The sequence below is a fragment of the Cervus elaphus genome, chromosome 14, assembly GCF_910594005.1.
Source record: "Cervus elaphus chromosome 14, mCerEla1.1, whole genome shotgun sequence".
Lineage (NCBI taxonomy): Eukaryota > Metazoa > Chordata > Mammalia > Artiodactyla > Cervidae > Cervus > Cervus elaphus.
Genome location: NC_057828.1, coordinates 21,748,244 through 21,770,420, shown reverse-complemented (window position 1 = coordinate 21,770,420; position 22,177 = coordinate 21,748,244). Strand labels below are relative to the sequence as shown.

The window sequence follows — 22,177 nt, the reverse complement described above, 5'->3', positions numbered from 1 at the left end:
CTGTTTTCTCTTCATCCACTACATTCTCTGACCAGGTCTTGCCTGGTACCCCCCAAACCTACTTCACAACTTGATCCCAGAGGTATTCCTACTCCTCCAGTTCACCATTTCCTTCTTGTTATTTCCCAATTTCTAGATTTTTCTTAAATTTATTACCAAATTACCAAGCTATAGGTATGGTTAGGATCATTTTCTAAAAGTTTTTTTTTTTTTTTCCAGTTTTTGAGATTCCAATTTATTGGAAATGGACATACACCCTTTATTTAAAAAAAAAACAACAATGTAGTTTTCATGTATAATAAATTTAATTTATGCTGTGCTTTATGGCTATTTTTATGGCTGCATATAGGTTTGTTATATCAATTATGGGCCACCTAGCATTGTTCATGTTAGATCAAAAGCTCCTCAAGGGTAGGGATTCTGTTTAGTTTGCTTTGAAAGGCATAGCCCCAAGTAAAGATTATGGATTAGTAATACTATTGATGAAGTAACACAAGAATCAGTTAAGTGAACTAATATAAATACTCACCATTTATGGCTGATGCAAATTTTCATAAATTCAAGGCAAGTATTTAGTACTAAAGCAATTACTGATAAGATACCCATGAATCAGGGACATTTCCATGCATGGGATGTCAAGTCTACTCCATTTATTGGTTTGGGACTGAAAAGTTTAAATTAGAAACATAAATTATAATCAATAAGTCTTTTTATTTTTCCCACAGCCCCACAACAGGTTCAGCCACCAGTAGCCAAATCCCTTCCCCATTCTTTGTTACTCTCCTGGAATCCACCCCAAAAAGCAAATGGTATTATAACTCAGTACTCTTTATACATAGATGGGATGCTAATCTACTCAGGCAATGGAGAGAACTACACAGTCACAGGTAAGACTTCTGTAGGTATTAGTAAGTAGTTATAGTCTATATTAAAGTATATGTACTTCCAAACTAATAAATGTAAGATAGCTATAAACTATAATTTATAGCTATCTGAGAATGCAAATTTAAAAGTTGGGTTACTTAAGTTTTGTCTCCTGTTAAATCACTCAACTTCCATGATCTTTGTAGTTACATTGCCCTGACAGTGAAGCCAAAGCTGGAAAAATGGAAAGGGGCTTGTACTGACTTCCTTCCCCCAAGGCTGTCTTACTGTGTCTTCTCTACTGTTGACCCTGTTTCTTAGCTGAATCCTTCTACTAACATACCTTTACTCAGAGGGGTGCAGAGGGGGCTTTGGAAATGTATCAACACAAATAGCTCAGCATGTGATTCCTCTGCCTCCTACTGGGACCCAGTGTGGTTCCCAGCCACACTCACAGTGCAACAATGATGTCATGTCAGTTCAACTGAGGCAGTGACATCATTTCAAACAAACGTCACTGACACATGTTCATCCCTTTAAAATCCTCATGGATGTGGAATAATCTTAAGACTCAGAAGTGTGACTCAGTGTGGCCTGAATTTTAGACCATTTGGAAGAAACATGGTATATCTGCCCATGCCATATTATAAAGTGTCAGGACACTTGAGAAAGGGAATTGCTCAAAACCTTTGTGAAACACAAGTGGGTCTATATTATGTATGTTGTCTGGAGTCTGAATCATGTTTATACTTGTATGGTAATTATAGCCTTATATATTATGATATTTTAGGTACTGTATGTAACTACTAGGTGAGACATCATTAATCAAATATGGATTGATGGAAAACCGAAGTGTTAGAGATATTAAAAGTCTTCATGAAAGGTCACAACAGGTTAGAGTCAGAGACAGGGTTAATTTTTAATGAATTCACTCCTTCACATTAGTGCCAGGTACTAAGGTTGTATGGAGAAGGGCATGGCAACCCACTCCAGAGTTCTTGCCTGGAGAAGCCCATGGACAGAGAAGCTTGGTGGGCTACAGTCCACAGGGTCGCAGAGAGTCAAACATGACTGAAGTGACTTAGCATGCACACACTAAGGTTGTGACAGAGAATCAGCCAGACATGGTACCCCGTTGCCCACCTTGGTGCTCATGACTTTATGGCAGCACGTACAGACATTTAGGAAAGAGGAGTATTGGGGCAGGGCTGTGTCTTTCATCCACCCAGTTGTGTTCTCAGAGCTCACACCTTTTATGTCCTCTAGTCTGAGATGCCTCAAAGAACAAGAACTATTGCTTTTATATTTTATTCATCATACTTGGATAGAATTTTGTAATACTTATTCTCTGAGGTAGGTATTATCACTACTCCTAATTTACAAATGAGAAAATTGAGGCACAGAAAGGTTAAGCAACTTGCTCACAACTACACAGCCTATGAGAGTTAGATTTTGACACCATCTCAGGCATCCTAGTTATGATGAAGAGAATATGATCTTAAAACCAGTTACGTAACTTGTGAGACTTAGTTTCTGAAACTATTAAATGGAGATAACTGAAACTTTCAGGATTTTGAAGAGAACTAGAACTATAGATAAAATAGTTCACCTAGCATGTTCTGAGTAAGGTACACTTAGTCAAGAAAACTAAAAAACAAATACTAAAAGTCAACTAAAAATAGATGACCCTTGCCCTAGGAATATCTGAAGGCATTATTTTAACTAAAAGTTATTGGCCACAGAATTCATTTCAGTGGAAATGAAACCACATCTTGGAATGAACTTTACCCACGTGTTAGTAAATATGCAAAGCACTTATTAGGACCAACTGTATCATCATGTGTAACGGGGACAGCATAGCTTTTGGGCACACTGTAGACACTTCCTATAAGAGGTCTTCAGGGAAGCCCCCGTACAAGTCAGGTGTAACCCTGTGTGCTCGCTGACTGCCTTTACGCCCACCTCACTTTCTGGTTTGCACTAGGCTGCTTGTTGACTTATTGTTTTGCCCACGAAACCATGAGCATCGTAAGGACAGGGCTATGTCTGTCTTGTTCATGACTGCATTTCCAGCACTGATTAGAGGCGGTAGAGAATAAGGGAATGAATGAAGTCAAATGACTCCTGGGAACAAAGAAAGAGGATCACAAAGGGGTGAAGAGCAGGAATAGGGTGGGAAAGAAAAAACAACAGGGAAAAGAGGAGGGGACATGTAGAAACCCAAGAAAAAGAAACCAAGACCCCTTCCCTGTGCAAAGTGAATGCTGACCTAATCTACAGGGAAGTGGTGTGGCTGATGGCAGGTCTCATCAAGTGGACCTTGAAGATTTCCAAAATGTACAAAATGCTATATAAGGTGGCACTGCAAAGCCAGAAAATGAACGGTGGGGAAGAGAGGAGGCCTAAATTCAAACTGCTTGCTCATACCAGCTAAAAAATAATGCTAATTCTGTATTATGTTTGAAAGGTCGGGTATGTTGAGACATGTCCCGGACAAGTGCCGCAAGGCAAATTCCGGAGGCTGGCTAAACTTCCAGGGACCGACCCCCTGCAGCCCGGTCCAATCAGGTGCCGACACGGAGCCCTTGGACACTGACCGCCGCTGTAGCCCGCGCTTTCTTCCTTATATGGGAAGACGTGGCTTGGGCGCCGGCCCTGGCTATAAAACCCCTCCCCACCCCTCATACCTCGCAGACTCCCTTTGTCTCCTCACTCACCCGCCCCCGGGAGTTCTGCCCGAGAGCGACTGCTCAATAAAGGCCTTTACCACCGGTCCTTAGAGGCGGCTCTTTTTCCTCCCGCGGCGTTTTTCTAACAATGTTGTCTTGAATCCTTAACAGACTCATGTAACTATAGTGTCTGCATTGAAAGTTCATGGCAAATGTTAGCATAGTGTAATAGATTCCTCAACTCTAAGAAAGTGGGGTATTTTTATAGTGTCCATAACCATCTTTTCTAGTTGCAATGATGATGGCTTCTTCAATGGTTTTCATCCTGTAGGTAGAATTTTTTTAAAAAATTTCATTGAAGTATAGATGCTTTACAGTGTTGTACAGTGAAATGATTCAGTTACACGTATACATATATCCCCTCTATTTTGGATTTCCTTCCCGTTTAGGTTACCAAAGAGCACTGAGTAGAATTCCCTGTTATACAGTGGGTTCTCATTTGTTACCTATCTTACACAAAGTTTCAATACTGTGTATGTATCGATTTCAATCTCCCAATTCATCCCACTACCCCGTCTTCCTCCCCCCGATGTCCATAATTTGTTCTGTCTGTGTGTTTATTTCTGCTTTGCAAATAGTTTCATCTGTGCCATTTTTCTAGATTTCATATATGTGCATTAATAAGCAATATTTGTTTTTCTCTTTCTGACTGACTTCACTCTCTGTGACAGTCTCTAGGTTCATCCTTGTGTCTGTAAATGGCACAGTTTAATTCCTTTATGGCTGAGTGGTGTTCTGTTGTATATATGTACCACATCTTCTTTATCTATTCCTCTGTCGACAGACATTTAGGTTGCTTCCATCTTTGGGCTATTGTAAATAGTGCTGCAGTGAACTTTGGGGTGCTTGTATCTTTTTTGAGTTATGGTTTTCTGCAGGTATATGCCAGGAGTGGAATTGCTGGGTCATTTGGTAGTTCTATACTGAGTTTTTTAAGGAACCTCTATATTGTTCTCCTTAATGGCTTCACCAATTTGCATTCCTACCAATAATGTAGAAGGGTTTCCTTTTCTCCACACCCTCTTTAGCATTTATTGTTTGTAGATTTTTTGATGAAGGCCATTCTCTGATAAGACTCATAGCATTTTTTCCCCAATTCCTCAGGCATCTTACAAGCACCTCTATTACTTTTTGCTTTTATCTCCAAATGTCAGAAAATACAAAGCACAGTAGGAATGCAATGTTAATCACTAAAGAGAGGAACTAAATCAAATTGATATTATAGGATTTAAAGTTGTATAGGATGATTCAAGTGTTATAACTGAGGCCCAGAGATGTCAAGAAATCCTAGTCAGCAACTGGAAGAACTGATTCAAGTCTGAGTCTATCTGGTGTCAAAGTCTATTCTTCTCATCTCTATGCGTTCTACTTATTGGACACATTTTATTATTTATCACAACTCAGAAAGGGAGCTGGAAGCTGGTTTTAAAACCCTGAGCACCTGCGTTGATCTCCTAAGACTGCCATAACCAAATACCACAGATTGGACGACTTAAACAACAGAAATTTATTTCTCACCGTTTTGGAGGCTAGCAGTTCAAGATTAGGGTGTTGGCAGTTTGGTTTCTCTTGGGGCCTCTCTCCTTAAGTTGCAGACAGCCAACTTCTCCCTGTGCTTCACGTGGTCTTCATCTGTGTGCACCCCCGCTGTCTCTTCCTTTTTCTGTAGTAGCATCAGAACCATTGGATTAGGGACCTATCATTATAACCCCATTTTAACCTTCATCACCTGTTCAAAAGCCCTACCTCCAAATATAGCCACATTGAAGGTTAAGGTTTTAATATGCAAATCTTGGAAAGCATAATTAAGTTCTTAACAGCATCCTGAAGTGAGTGTTTTCTCTATTAGCAAAGGCTGAATGCTCACTTTTCTTGAGATTCTACAACTTGCATGCAAGGTGAATTTAATGGCCCTTTAGATCTCTTTCAACTCTAAGATTTTTGTATTTGCAGTATACACTAAATTTTTGTTATTTTTCAAAGTCCCCCTGCCCACTCAAAATCACAGAAAAGACAGGATGGGAGAGGGAATCTGGCCATTTGAAGTGAGCCAGGAACAAGCTGGGGCTTCCCTGGTGGCTCAGATGGTAAAGAATCAGCCTGCAATGTGGGAGACCTGGGTTCGATCCCTGGGTTGGTAAGATCTTCTGGAGGAGGGCATGGCAACCCACTCCAGTACTCTTGCCTGGAGAATCCCCATGGACAGAGGAGCCTGGTGGGCTGCAGTCCATGGGTTCGCAAAGAGTTGGACGCAACTAAGCGACCAGGCACAGCACTGGAACAAGCTGATGGAGGAAATTGCTCTGGTCACTGGGTCTCGCCTTAGCTTCTACGCACTTTAAATCCTGCCGTGTTCCACCATATAATGTCTTATGATGCAGTCGCGCTCATGGCGTGTCTCTGTGTCTGGATTGTTGTGACACAATGTTCTTTCCACGCTAAGTAGTTTGCAGATGGAACTTCTATCCTTTCCCACGAGGGCCGGTGCTGTCAGTAATAGCAAGAGTTTCGGGTCACTAAAATGAATCTCTCCAGTGCTGAAATGTCAATTCATAGAGAGACTGAGAAATGGAGGACGCATTCAGCTAGGTTAGAGAAATAATTGATAGCAGTTTTTAGTTGTAAAAATGACACATGTTTACTGAAGATAATTTAAAACATGCAGATATCCCATCTTACAGATAGATGCTCTAATATTTGATGTAATTCCTTCTAGCACTTTATTCTTTTTAACAAAATTGAGCTATAATGTAAAATTTGGAATCCTTGCATGTTCCCTTATTGTGAATACATCCCATAGTATGAAGGATTTTTCTAGAAATATTTGCTGTATTCTATTTTATGGATATACACTCATGCATTTAGCCACTTAAAAATGCAAAAGTTCCTGATTTATCTCTGTTTTAAATGTTTTGTGATAAATATTATCATACATAAATCTTTGTTTGCTAGATCTCTAAAAGGGAAATAGCTAAGTCAAATGTAGCAAACTTTTTCAGAATATTTGATATGCATTTTTCATTGTTTTCCAGAAAAGTTCATCAGAAGTGAATGTTATATCCTTATGTCTTTGACAGTTTTACAAGTTGAAAATATTATTTTTTATTTACACATTTAACTCCTTATTTACTGCATACTTTTTGTATGATGATTAGTGACTTATATTTTACTTTGATTTGACTAATCATAGTCTTGATGAGCAAAAATTTAGTAGGGATGAGGATTAGTTTTGAAACTTCTTTAAGCACTGTTTCATACCATTTTTTTTCTGGTTTTAAGCATCTGCACTATTTGCAATTCCTTGCAATTCTATACCACAAAAAACTTTCTCAATAACTTGGCTTAATATCCCCTCCTAAATATTCAAGGTGTCAACTTTTTTTCTCGCTCTTACTCCATTTATTTGTAGCTTCCTTTTAAGTTTCCACATAGAACTAACATTCTTCTGCTATGTGTTAAAAAAAAAAAAAAGAATCTTGCCACCATGGTGGATACAGGTCAAAGTAAATGCATTTCAATTCAAACGCCACTTAGCATCTAGGTGGCTGGAATGCTTTTCTTCTTTCTCTTAAATATGAAGCATTAAAAGTCAAAGGCAGCACTGCACCTTGAGTTAGTACAAAATATATTTAAAAATGCATACAGTTCAAATTTTTTGCCTTGCATAGGCCATAAGCTAGTAGAATGGTGGGTCAGTTATGACACTGAAAAATGAATCCAGTTAGAGAACCTCCCGAAGGCTGTTGATGTTTGCTATAATAAATAGCACATACTTTAAGTCAAACTTTTTCATTCTGTATTCAAAGGTAATGGATTTTTCGTAACCATAGTAACCTTGGTGTATTTCTGGATAAATACATGAGGTATATACATTCTGGTTTTATTTTTGAATATAAACTACCATATTATGTATTACTAATAATATGAAAAATAGGATGTAGGTTAGTATAATGACAGCTTAAACTAGTATGCATTTTTCTTCTGCAAAAAATAAATATTTATCAAAAGTATAGGTTCAATTAATTTTTCCCCCAGTTTTGTGGTATTCTGGTGGTGCCATTTATCTTTTTTTTGCAAGATCTCCATTAATCTCTTATTTCTGTCTCATAACAGATTTTTAAGAATTTCAAGGTAAAAACAATTGTGCTTTAAAGCTTGTGATTAAAAACATTATTGGAAGATTGAAGGACCTATATTGATATAACCAGCAGAGCTATTGTGAAGCCACTTAACGTGTGTGTATACCATATGTTCATAAAGGAGAAAAAAAGACACCTTTTGTGAGCCTGTTCACAACATACTTGGATTGTTTCAAAAGTTCAGGCTAGATGGCATCCTGATTGATGATGACCATCCAAACTGTAGCCAACCAGATCATCCTCATTTTAAATGAGCACCGTACCAGAAAGTGGCAATCTTTAAGAAGTCTGTGAGATGGTTCACAGAAACTTGCAAAGATTTTGGAAACAAGGATAGCAAGATGGTGGTCATTGGGAGAAGTATAACATGAGCATGACAAGGAGGTTTTTGTGACTTGTGCTGATCAGTGAAGAAAGAAGAAGGATCCCTCAGTTCAATTCTTCTCTTAACCTAGCCTAAACCATCAGGGCTTATAAATACTAAAATTTCACAGAGGGAATGGTCAAAAGGCACTCCCTAAAATAATTAAATCTGACATCAAACCTTAAAACATGAATATTTTCAAGTGTAATGTCTTGGAAATCTATAGTAGTCTTATGATTGAATAAGTGGCTGATTTCTAGCACTCTGCATCTCCATTAGGATCTGAGCTTCGATCACTGAGACAGTAACACCAGGATAAGAGTGATGTAAGGAGTGTGTGTGTGTGTGTGTGTGTGTGTTTGTGTGTGTGTGTGTAAGAGCGATAAAGACAGAAAGAGAGAGGCAGAGGCAAAGAGAGAGAGGGAAGGAGAGAGGAAAAGCAGATACAATACTAGTAAAGTCAGATAGTGAGCATTTATATCTTTAACCACTGAAAGTGCTAAAACTTTTTTTTTTGGCCTTATTTACCAAGGTCAAAAAGAACCACGTATAAACAGCAAAATAGAAATGCTCATCTTGAACCTTCCAAACACTTAAGTCTTACGATGAGACGTTTATGGTTAAAGAAACTGGACTGCTTATGGCACAATAAAAAGCATTTAAAGGTTAGGTACTTCTAACCAGGCATCATAAGGAACCTTATCAACACTACAAATTTGAGTTAAATTATATTCATTTATACTGATGCTTTATGAAACATATTTTCGTAGCAAAATAAAACTTTGCTTTAACCTTGATATTTTCTTTCATTTTGCATTTTTGAATACCATAGTGCAGTGATCCTAAATCACTGCTCTCACATAAAGTAATGTTACTGAGGGGAATACTGTTAACAAGCTTGTGTTCTAACCCATAAGGCAGAGTATCATTAAGACAGAGCCTGGGAGGGTTTCCAGGTAATGCAGTGATCTCATCTATGAGTGATGTTGCCTCCCTATTACAAACTAAGTCATACTTTTATGCCCTTTTGATGTCACAGACACATAGCATTAAATTGTAAAGTCTAAGAAGCCTTGAGGATACAAAGGGGAAAAAACCAAATAATGAAAAGAAGTGAAAGCTTTCAGAGGCCAAGTTACTAAGTGATCAAAGACTCCAGAAGGGCTGCTTAAGGTTTAGCAACATCCCAGATTCTTGGGTTAACAATGGATGCTTTACTTTTAATTTTTTTATGAAGTACAATTGATTTCAATTTAGTGCTGATCTCCGCTATACAACACAGTGACTCGGTTACACATATATACACACTCTTTTTAAATATTCTTTTCCATTATGGTTTATCACAAGATATTCAATATAGTTCCCTGTGCTATATATTGGACCTGGTTGTTTATCCATTCTAAATGTAATAGTTTGCAATGGATGCTTTACTTTAAAAAGTCCTGTTCACTTAGTAATAAAGGGTCAAGTGAAATGAAATAACTTGTATAAAATGTTTAAATATCAGTTGTTCTTGTAAACAATACAACCTAAGTGTCACTCTTACTTGAAGATGCTTCTGCATTGCACAAGTGTGTGAAGAATTATGTTTAAATTTATATTTTAAGATTTGTACCCAATTATTACCTGTGATCCATTAACCTAGTTGGTGAATATTATACTTTTAAATGATAAGAAAAGGCTCCTGATTTGAAGGGATTTCAGAGGATTTGTGGGTATCAGATTCAGTTTAAAAAGCAGTGGAGTTAAATCCTGAAAAGGATGATGGAATCTTTCCTTCCATTGAAAGTTTTGTGAATAGAGCCTGCCTGCTATTTTGAGCATTGAGAACTGCCATTGTTTTAAGTTTATTTCTTAAAGCTTCCTAATTGAATGATAAGTTCACACCAGAAGCACATCTGAAGTATCACATTGAAGAATATTCTCAAAGTGAACACATCCATGGACCAGCACCCAGATTAGAACACAGAACATTATTGGCACCCTAGAAGCTTCCTGCTTTTGCCTTCAAGTCTTATCTCCTGACTCAGGTGACCACTTTCCTGACTGTTTAGCATAAGTTTGTTTCACTGTTCTTGTACATAGCATGAATGGACTCAGACTGTGTGTTCTTTTTTTTCCCCTGGTTTCTTCTGGATAATGTAGGAAGGAGGATGAATCAAAGGAGTGATGTTTTGTAATCCTGCACCTGTATCCTGAACCCTCTGATCTCTAGTTTGTGACTATGACAGTACCAGCTGTTGCATTTCTGCCTTGCAGAAAGGCGTTGGAATATTTGTAAAATGAACCATCTACCTCATCCGCCAAGTCCAAAACTGAGAAATAATTATAGAAACACTTCTTCTAGGAAGTTAGAACTTAGCAAGTGAAATCACTGGCCTGTATACACCAGCAAAAAACTTCTACACATCCACTAGTGGAATCTTGTGTGGCGATACAGCTTACAGTGCTATAGAAGAACATTTCACTACTATATTTACCAACAAGGAGCTACTGAATAGCAAAGGGAACTCAGCTCAATATTCTGTAATAACCTAAATGGGAAAAGAATTTGAAAAAGAATGAATACTTAAAAAAAAAAAAAAAGAATGAATACTTGTATGTATATAACTATATCACTTTGAGCATACCAGTTAGTTAGTATAACTAACACATCATTGTTAATCAACTATATTCTAAAATTTAAATAGAATATAATATTTAACAATGTGGAAAGTTGTTAAACATTTAATGGCATGTATTATGTGAGTCTATGTTAGTAAAATATATGTGTATATACATGTGTCTATGTATACATGGATTTGTATACATACATATATGAATATGTCTGTCTAGGAGAAGGCAATGGCACCCCACTCCAGTATTCTTGCCTGGAAAATCCCATGGACGGAGGAGCCTGGTAGGCTGCAGTCCATGGGGTCGCTAAGAGTCGGACACAACTGAGTGACTTCACTTTCACTTTTCACTTTCATGCATTGGAGAAGGAAATGGCAACCTACTCCAGTGTTCTTGCCTGAAGAATCCCAGGGACGGGGGAGCCTGGTGGGCTGCCGTCTATGGGGCCGCACAGAGTCGGACATGACTGAAGTGACTTAGCAGCAGCAGCAGGAATATACACCAAAGTCTTAACAGTGGTTATCTCCCAGGAATGGGATTCTAGTGTTTCATTTCCTTGTCTCTGAATGAGTTGTTTTATCTTTTAAATTTATTACAGTTCAGTTATTATAGAGCTGAATTTTTGTAGTATTTTCCCTATTTTAATATATATATATATATATGATAAAATTGGTCAAAAGATGGATATTTCAGGACTCTGATTGCCTTCACCTATCAACACGTATCTTTTAGTTTCTCTAGTATTTATTTTGATATCTAATTAGATTGATCAGCTCACTCATTTCCTTTTAACCAGCATCAAGTGTGGCATTCTCTGTACCTCTAGCACCATCTACCCCCATCAAAGTGTTACACATATTTGATGACCTACTTTAATTCCCACGTCTTCCTTTGACTCACGGATTCTTTCATATTATTTTCCTATAAATTTGTCACTTGAATGCATTCTTTCTAGCAATATTAACTTATTTTAAAGGCGATAGACCTTGATTCCAAAGAAAAGTATAGATACATTGAGTACGGTTCTCATACTGCTTATTTTCATAATCTCTACAGTAGGTACCATAGGAATAAGAACCCAGTTGGCATCTGATAATCTCTTATTGGATTGAGCTGAAATGAATTGAAAGTTGAAGAAACACTGGGAATCAGTAAATTAATATTTTAAAGTAAATGACAACAAACACTGATGCATAATTCAGAAGTAATTAATATGCTAAATGTGCTAAACAGTTTTAATGAGGAAGGCTGTTCCTGTAGCTTCATAGAATTTTTCATTTAATTACCCAATATGTAGTGAATTATTTTTTGGTTAAACTACTTGTGTAGGTTTGCTAGGACTGCCATAATAGAGTATTGCGGGATGGATTAAACAATAGAAATCGATTGTCTCAGTTCTAGAGGATGGAAGTCCCAGATCAAGGTGTTGGTGGGGGCTTGGTTGCTTATAAGGAAGAATTTGTTCCATGCTTCTTCCTAGCTTCTGGTGGTTTTCTGGCAATCTTTAGCGTTCTGTGACTTGTAGAAGCATCCCCCCAATCTCTGCCTTCATCTTCACGTAGCATTCTCCTCGTGTGCTGCCTGTGTACAAAATTCCTCTTTTTATAAGAACACAAGTCATATGGGGTTAGGGCCCAACCTGATGCCTTCATCTTAACAATTACAACTGCAGTGACTCTATTTTCATTTAAGGTCATGTTCTTGGGTACTGGGGGCTAGGATTCCAACTTATTAATTTTGAGAGTATACAATTCATCCTGAAATTCTATTCTATGTATTTGATGGCTGTGATTAACACTGTTATAAAACTCTCTCAAATACCTCAAACATATTAGAAAATATAAGGCACCTGTTAAACATCAATTTAAAAATTGGTATACCCCATGAAGTAATGAAACTTATTTAGAAAGAAGATAACCACTTTTATCTGGAATGGTTCATTCATTCAATGAAGATTATTCAATGTTATTAATGAATATCATTATGAATATTATGATGTAGACTCTTGATACTTTTCTAAACATTGAGGATCCAAAGGATAACAAAAGAAGCAAAGGCCCTGTCTCATGGAGCTTATATTTCAGTGGGAAATGGTTAGAGAAGGCTTCATACTCTTTATAGGGTATTTATTACATCTTCTTAAAATAAATGAAAGCTGACTCTTCCCTAAAGCTGGCCATTTCTTCTTCAGCCATTTTAAGTCGGTTGAATTGGTCTCTCAGGTCCCATGTTTCAGTTCAGTTCAGTTCAGTTCAGTCGTTCAGTCGTATCCAACTCTTTGCGACCCCATGAATCGCAGTGCGCCAGGCCTCCCTGTCCATCACCAACTCCCAGAGTTTATTCAAACTCATGACCTTTGAGTCATTATGCCATCCAGCCATCTCAGCCTCTGTCGTCCCCTTCTCCTCCTGCCCCCAATCCCTCCCAGTATCAGGGTCTTTTCCAATGAGTCAGCTGTTTGCATGAGGTGACCAAAGTATTGGAGTTTCAGCTTCAGCATCAGTCCTTCCAATGAACACCCAGGACTGATCTCCTTTAGGATGGACTGGTTGGATCCCCTTGCAGTCCAAGGGACTCTCAAGAGTCTTCTCCAGCACCACAGTTCAGAAGCATCAATTCTTTGGCACTCAGCTTTCTTCACAGTCCAACTCTCACATGACCACTGGAAAAACCATAGCCTTAACTAGATGGACCTTTGTTGGCAAAGTAATGTCTTTGCTTTTTAATATGCTATCTAGGTTGGTCCTAATTTTCCTTCCAAGAAGTAAGCATCTTTTAATTTCATGGCTGCAGTCACCATCTGCAGTGAATTTGGAGCCCCCCAAAATAAAGTCTGACACTGTTTCCACTGTTTCCCCATCTATTTCCCATGAAGTGATGGGACCAGATGCCATGATCTTAGTTTTCTGAATGTGGAGCTTTCAGCCAACTTTTTCACTTTCCTCTTTCACTTTCATCAAGAGGCTTTTTAGTTCCTCTTCACTTTCTGCCATAAGGGTGGTGTCATCTGCATATCTGAGATTATTGATATTTCTCCTGGCAATCTTGGTCCCATGTTTAGCAGACCTAAATATACATTTCTCCAAAGAAGATGTACAGATGGTCAAAAAACACATAAAAAAATGCTCAATATTACTAATTATTAGAGAAATGGAAATGAAAACAACAATAAGTTATCACCTCATACTGGTCAGAATATAATGCCATCATCAAAAAATCACCTCAGATTGAAGCTCTTGGATGAGATTCCTCAGTTTGCTGTCATAGAACCTTCCCTATATCAGAACCAATGTTTCCCTTCTTCTTTTAGGAAACAAAGAAAGAGTTTTCCTGCCCCTGCAAAAGGTTAATCCCTCTCTGGACCTCCTCCTACCTTGCTGAGGTCCTCTGTCTGGTAGTCTGACTTTTCCTGTGTCTTTCTCTCTCCTCCTGTCCTAGCTCCTTCCGTTGGTACATGATAGGTTCAGGTCTCTTACATGTGGAAGGGGAAAAAAAAGACAAACATGGGAAAAACATGTCTTTGAGTTTCGTCTTCCACTTATGATATCAACCTTGCCTTTCTCAACTACATCCTCACAGTTCCTACCTCCACTGGCTCACTCTCTTTGCCTCCTAATCTTGATATATATTTCCTAGAGCTGTTATCACAAAATACCACAAACTGGATGCCTAAAACATCAGAAATGTGTTATCTTGTGGTCTGGAGTCCTAAATCAAGGTGTCAGTAGGGCTCTGCTCCCTTTGAGAACTCTAGTGGAAATTTCTTCCTTGCCTATCCCAGCTTTCAATGGTCACTACAATCTCTGGCATTCTGTGGCTAATTTTGTGGTATTCTGTGGCTAATTGGTGGCATTCTGTGACTTGCAGTTACATCACTCCAGTCTCCACCTCTCTCATCCCTTGGTATCCTCCTTGTGTCCAGATTTCTCTCATCCTATAAGGACACCAGTGATGTTGAATTTAGAGCCCACCTTAATCCAATATGACTTTCTATTAACTTGATCATGTCTGCCAAAGCTCTATTTCCAAACATGGTCACATTCACAGGTATGAGGGTTACGACTTGAGGATGTCTTTAGAGGGCACAAAATTAAACCCACTCACTATCCACTGGGTCCATAACGACTTCACAACTCAGTTGAAATATCATTCTCACCAGGCTATCAAAATTCTTGTAGAGCCAGGATGAACATGAAGCCCATATATTTCCTGATTCTTGGACAGATTGTTGATCATTTTTTCCATCACAGAACATTCTGCTTCCAGTGTCTGCAGCACCCACCCTCTCAATTTCCGTTACTGCTCAAGCTCTGGTGTGTTAGCCTTTTCTTTTCCTTCCAACCACAAATGTTGATTTATCTCAGGGTTCTTCTTGGAACATTTCACACAATATCCCTGTGATGACTCAGTCCTCATCGCCAATCCAGACATTTTTTCTAAGCCACGAATATTTTTCTGTCCACCATATTGGACCCTCCTGCTCCAGGCATTTTACTCTAATTCCCTAAAATGAAATTCACTATATCTGCCACTTCTCATAAAATGCATTCCTTTGCCTGAGCTTCTCATCTCAGAAACACTCCTGAGGACTTAAATAGTACTAGTATCAGTGTTACTAACAATAATGTTACACACCCTTTTGCCAGAAATAAACACCTGGATTTTAGTCTTCATTTCTAACATCCAATCTTTTTTTTTTTTTTTTCCAACATAAAAAAGAGTAATGAGAAATCTGGAGGTGTTGGTTCAGCAATTCAGGGATGGAGACCTCTGTTGTACCTCATGTTTCCAAGATGTCTGCTAGAATGTCAGCCTTCACAGATGTATTCCAGGCAGAAAGCAGGAAAGGTGAAAGAGCAAAAGTGTACACCTTGGTCCTCTATCATCTTTTAAGGAGCCTTCTCAGAAATCTGCACAACCTCTGCTTATATCTCACTGACCAGAATATAGTCATCTAGCCACATGTGGCTTGAAAGGAGGCTGGTAAATGAAGAATTGAGCTGAGCATCCTGAGTGAACTAAGAATTCTGTAAGAATACTGAGTCAGCGTATTAGTTTCTTATTGCCCCTGTAACAAAGTACCACAGGCTTGGTCGCTGTCTTTTTTTCAAAATAGTAAAACATGTTTATCAGTTTTCAGAATCAATAGCCAGACAAAAAATAGAAGATAATTGCAATTGCAAGCCATAATGGGAACATGATTCACTTAACAATATAAATTAATTACACAGAATTTGGGAGGGGTCAAGCAGAGTGATGTGTTAAGTGGAAGTACATACATGTATGTTTTCATCTGCCCAACCAGTCTGTGTCTTTTTGTTATTACATTTAATCCATTTACATTTAAGCTAATCATCAATATATACCAATCCTGTTACCATTTACTTAATTGTTTTGGGTTTATTTTCTATAGGTCTCTTCCTTCTCTTGTGTTTTCTGCCTAGAGAAGATCCTTTAGCATTTGCTATAGGTTTGGTGGTGCTGAATTCTCTTAACTTTCACTTGTCTGGAAAGCTTTTGATTTCTCCATCAAATCTGAAGGAGACTCTTTCTGGATAGAGTATTCTTGGTTATAGGTTCTTCCCTTTCATCATTTTAAATATATCGTGCCATTCCCTTCTGGCTTGTAGTTTCTGTTGAGAAATCAGCTGATAGGCGGATGAGAGTTCCCCTGTATGTTATTTGTCATTTATCTTTGCCCTTAATTTTCGTCAGTTTGATTACTATGTGTGTTAGTGTGTTCCTCCTGGAGTTTATTCTGCCTGGGACTCTCTGTGTTTCCCTGGACTTGGTTGACTCTTTCCTTTTCCATGTTAGGTAAGTTTTCAGCTGTTATCTCTTCATATATTTTCTCAGGTCCTTTCCCTCTCTCTTCTCCTTCTGGGACCCCTATAATGTGAATGTTGATGCATTTCATGTTGTCCCAGGGGTCTCTTAAGGTGTCTTCATTTCTTTTCATTCTTTGTTCTATATTCTGCTCTGTGGCAATGATTTCTACCATTCCATCCTCTAGGTCATTTACCTGTTCTCTGCCTCAGTTATTCTGCTCTAGATTCATTCTAGTGTATTATTCATCTCTGTTTGTTTGTTCTTTAGTTTTGAAGGTCTTTGGTAAACATTTCTTGCATATTTTCTATTGTTTTCCTGAGATCCTGGATCATCTTCACTATCATTTTTCTGAATTCTTTATTCAGAAGGTTGCATGTCTTCTACTTCATTTAGTTGTTTTTTCTGGGGTTTTATCTTGTCCCTTCATCTGGGACATAACTTTCTGCTTTTTCTTCATAATTAACTTTCTGTAATATGATTTTGTTTTAGCTGCTGTGGGACTGTGCTTCTTCTTGCTTCTTCTGTCTGCCCTCTGATGGCTGAGGCTAAGAGGCTTGTGTAAGCTTCCTGATGGGAGGGACTGGCATTGAGAAAAACTGAGTTTTGCTCTGGTGCACAGGGCTTTGCTCAGTAAAGCTTTAATCCAGTTATTGGCTGATGGGCTGGGTTGCACTACTTCCCTGGTAGTTGTTTGGCCTGCGGCCACCCAGCCCTGGGTTCTATGGGCTCTATGGTAGGGTTAGTTGTGACCTCCAAGAGGGTTTATGCCAAGGGGGACCTTCCTGACCTGCTGCAGTGCCCCATCCCTGTGATGAGACCGTGCCATCCCACACCTCCACAGGAAGCCCTCCATCACTAGCAGGTAGTTTTGGTTCAGGACTGATTTCCTTTAAGATTGACTGGTTTGATTTCCTTGCAGTCCAAAGGACTCTCAAGGGTCTTCTCCAACACCTCAGTTCTAAAGCATCACTCTTCGGCACCTGGCTAAATCCACCCAAACTTCCTATTACAATACTTATAGAACTGTGAGCTAGTAAATGAATTTTGTTTTAGGCAGCCCAGCTTGGTTCCTCATTAAGGCCTTATGAGGCTAAGATCAAGGATTTGGGCAGCTGAGCCTCTCTTCCGGAGGCTCTGGTAAAGACTGCTTCCTGGCTCATTCAGGCTGTTGGCAGAATTCAGTTCCTTGCTGTGGTGAGGCTGTTGTCAATGTTTCCTTGCTGGTTGTTAGTCTGGGGCTGCTTTTAACTTCTAGAGGCTATGTTCTCCTGGCTCCATCCATGTCAGTAAGCAGATCATCTCTTACATCAAATCCTTACATCCTTTGAACCTCTGACTTCTCCTACCTGGTAGAGAAAACTCCAGTTTTAAAAATGATAATAATTAGATTGGGCGTTCCAGGATAATCTTTTTTTTTTTTTTTTCATATAAGGTAAGGTAATCATGGGGATGATGTGTCCTCACATTCACAGCTGCCACCCATCCTCAAATGGGAGGAATTCCTATAAGGTGAGAGTCACTAGTTTCATTTTTAGAAGTCTTCCTACCACAAAGTTCAGAGGCAGAATTATGCAGGTGTGACTTTCATAAGCCTTGGTTTCCTGGTGAAATGGAAATAACAGTACTTACTTCAGAGACTTGCTGTGGGAATTAGATGTGATAGTGCATGTAAAAATGGTTAGTGCTCACAACTCTTTTTATTTTTTAAAGAATAAATGATCCATGAACACATGCTTTTGGTTGTAGAAGTAATACTATTATTGTTAAATCATAATGTGAAAGAAAGTGAAGTCGTTGTCATGTCTGACTCTTTGTGACATCATGAACTGTAGCCTACCAGGCTCCTCTGTCCATGGGATTTTCCAGGCAAGAATACTGGAGTGGGTTGCCATTGCCTTCTCCAGGGGATCCTCCTGACCCAGGGATCAAACCCAGGTCTCCTGCATTGCAGGCAGACACTTTACCCTCTGAGCCACCAGGGAAGCCCTAAATCATAATAAAGACCCTTTATACCAAACATATATGGATGTGGGAGTTGGACCATAAAGAAAGCTGAGCACTGAAGAACTGATGCTTTTGAACTGTGGTATTGGAGAAGACTCTTGAGACTCCTTTGGACTTCAAGGAGATCAAACCAGTCAATCCTAAAGGAAGTCAGTCCTGAGTATTCATTGGAAGGGCTGATGCTGAAGCTGAAGCTCCAATACTTTGGCCACCTGATGGGAAGAACTGGCTCACTGGAAAAGATCCCAATGCTGGCAAAAACTGAGCATAAGAGGAGAAAGAGATGACAGAGGATGAGATGGTTGGATGGCATCACCGACTCAATGGACAAGAACTTGAGCAAGCTCCAGGAATTGGTGATGGACAGGGAAGCCTGGCAGTCCATGGGGTCGCAAAGAGTTGGACACTACTGAGCGACTGAACTGAACTGAATGCCAAACATCCCCTGGGGGCATGTCTCTGAACTACATAGTTTAATTCAGGAAATTAGTTGAGCATCTACTGTGTACAAGTTATAAATCGGAGGTGGGATGTTACATATGTGATTAAGATATTTTTGCTTTTTTCTCAAAGCATTCTTGGTTCAGTTTCTTGGAGGGAAAGATACACAACTAAACATAAAGCTGTTCACTCTGTGTATTTTCTGTAATGGGAGAGAACAAAAGAAGAGGTAGTTCATCAGGAAGATAAAGTACCACAGAGGAGGTGAATTTTTACAGACTTTAGGGTACCATTTCAGAGCTGAAGGACAGTCAGACCTAAAGACCACAGTGGGATAGTCAACAGCACAGAGATATGAATGTGCATCTCATGAAAATTAAATAACACACAGTTTAATGTGACTAAGCACCCTAAGGAAGTGATCAAGAATAGAGGCAAAGTGGGAGTCAGATCATCAAAGGTGCTATAGGAATGCTGAGATATTTATCTTTGTTCTGAGGCAATGGAGAACCATTTAAGTGATGATACAGCATGAACTTATCTGTCTTAAAATTAAATGATTGAAATATGACTTTACTTTGAAATAGTCACAGCTAAACCTATGCAACCATTGTCTCCAGTGGGTGAAAGGAATAGGAATTTAGAACTCCAAATGCAGAAAGCTAATTGGACTTAACAATACAGATGGCACAAGGATGAGGAGAAGAGAGAAAAGCATTAGGTTTATTTGTTAACAGCTCTATTGTATTATATTTCTGTGCATTAGTCAGTGTAAAATAAAATCTACTTATTTTAAATCCTTTTAAATGGTGTTTAAATATTTCCTGATGACACAATCTGCTAAAGTATTTACCCTTGGTGCATATTCCATTAACCTTGTTGCTGATACAAAGGCTAAAACTATATTTTTAGAGGCCTTGATTATGGAATAAAGCCTAGTGACATCATTATAAAACCACATCTGGATAAGCTTTAGAGTCTTTGTCATTCTATCCGATTTAGAAAATTCAACAGACTATGGGAGAATACCACTATTAACATACTCTCTAGTCTCAGATTATTAGAGTGCTCTTTCTCTAAAAATAAAGACAGGGAGGGATTAAAAACTCCAAAGCTGTAAATGGTATAAAGAAATACTCAGTACATAGACATCAGAGATATTAGGGGAATTTAGTTGTATTAATATATAATAAGAATAACAAGGCAGAAATTAAATTCAAAGTACTCTCTTTTCATATCTTACTTTTGTCAGTATTTTTCACTGTCCATGGGAATGCTTCAGTTCCCTAAAGAGTAAAATTCCCTTACTATTTTTATAAATTACTTTCAGAATAGTATCTTTGTATCATAGATACAAAAAATTAATGCCCAGGAAAGCATAGGTTACTTCTCTTAGTGAAAGAATGACTCAGATATGAAATTGGAAAGAAAATGCTTTTGTTCATTCTCCTAAGTGCTTGATAGCTATCTTAAATTGGAAAGAAATGCCTTTTACAGTATATTTGATTTTATCCATGGCTAATGTTTGACTGCTTCAAAAGCAGTGATTGTTATTCATTCTTAGTTTTACAAAGTAAATATATGTGCTTGAGTCCTGATATTTTCCATCGCAAGTGATAGAAATCCAGCTATTTCATTTTTTTTTCTTTCTGGATTCACGTGTGTGTTAATTGCTCAGTTGTTTCTGACTCTCTGCGACCCCATGGACTGTAGCCTGCCAGCCTCCTCTGTCCATGAAATTCTCCAGGCAAGAATACTGGAATGGGTTGCCACGCTCTCCTCCAGGGGATCTTCCCAAACCAGGATCGAACCCTGGTTGGCTGCATTGCAGGCTTTACCGTCTGAGCTACAAGGGATTCATTCCCTGTTGTAAGTGTGATCTTTCTCTATGGACTGGAAAACATAGTCAGCAGTAACTGTGAGCTCATACCCTACTGCCTGGAAAAATCCCTCAACCAGGCTGAAACACATTGAGGAAGAATCCTGATTTGCCCATTTGGATTCTATGTCCAACTTTGGAACCAAAGACAAGACATGGGTACTAGAAAAGAAGAGAAGAAAAAAAAATACAACCCCAGAGGAAGTCATCTGATCTGGAGCACCACCCCAAGTATGGAGTCTTGGCTCTAAAATTTGTGATATTTACAAATATTGGAATCTTACTGCCAGAAAGCCTCAACTTTACTTTTATATGTAATTTTTGTGTGAATGCAGTTAGTAGTACGGCTCCTTGAAAATCATTCGACTTTGCTGTGTACCAGTGTTCTTTCTTTTGAGAATTTCCCTGAAGTTTTATTTTCTTAAAATTGAATCTCTATGTTTAAATTTATTTCCTTCCATTTCTGAGACCCTCAAATCTATCAGTGTATGGGATTTTTTCCAAATTAAGGAATGAATATTCAGACTTTTTTCTACCTTTATGTATTGAAGGAGGGCCATTCAGTCTTGATTTTGGTCATCTGCATAGGACATCTCAGAGCCCTCCTGATACAGTTAGGAATGCACAACACCTGTGATACCAGTTTTGTAGCTAAACAGCTTAAATGCCATATCTCAATTCATTTGTGTATATTCAACATATACATTTTAAAATAGGATCTATCTTTTTCTGGCACTGAAAGAATTGCTGAAGACACTGTTGTCAACTTCACAGAACCTTTAAGTTCTCAGTCATACATTGTCTTAACTCTGGTTTCAGTTAGCTAGTTTAAACCTAGTGGCTATATAACAATAAAAAGAAAATGCAAAAAGAAAAATAAATGCAAGAAGGCAAAATGGTTGTCTGAGGAGGCCTTACAAATAGCTGAGAAAAAAACAACGGAAGCTAAAGGCAAAGGAAAAAGGAAAGATATACCCATTTGAATGCAGAGTTCCAAAGAATAGCAAGGAGAGATAAGAAAGCATTCCTCAGTGATCAATGCAAAGAAATAGAGGAAAAGAATAGAATAGGAAAGACTAGAGATGTCTTCAAGAAAATTAGAGATACCAAGGGAACATTTCATGCAAAGATGGGCACAATAAAGGAGAGAAATGGTATGGACCTAGCAGAGGCAGAAGATATTAAGAAGAAGTGGCAAGAATATACAGAAGAACTAAACAAAAAAGATCTCTATGGCCCAGCTAACCATGATGGTGTGATCACTCACCTAGAGCCAGACATTTTGGAATGTGAAGTCAAGTGGACCTTAGGA

At 38.5% G+C, this 22,177-nt stretch overlaps 1 protein-coding gene across 1 annotated transcript in view; it reads left to right on the top strand.

Annotated features, from left to right (window-relative positions):
• Positions 1 to 22,177, top strand: part of USH2A (usherin) — an 890,339-nt gene that overhangs the window by 409,242 nt on the left and 458,920 nt on the right. The window contains exon 32 of the mRNA XM_043922807.1: positions 726 to 887. Coding sequence (XP_043778742.1) covers positions 726 to 887 — 162 coding nt within the window. The remainder of the gene's footprint in view (positions 1 to 725; positions 888 to 22,177) is intronic.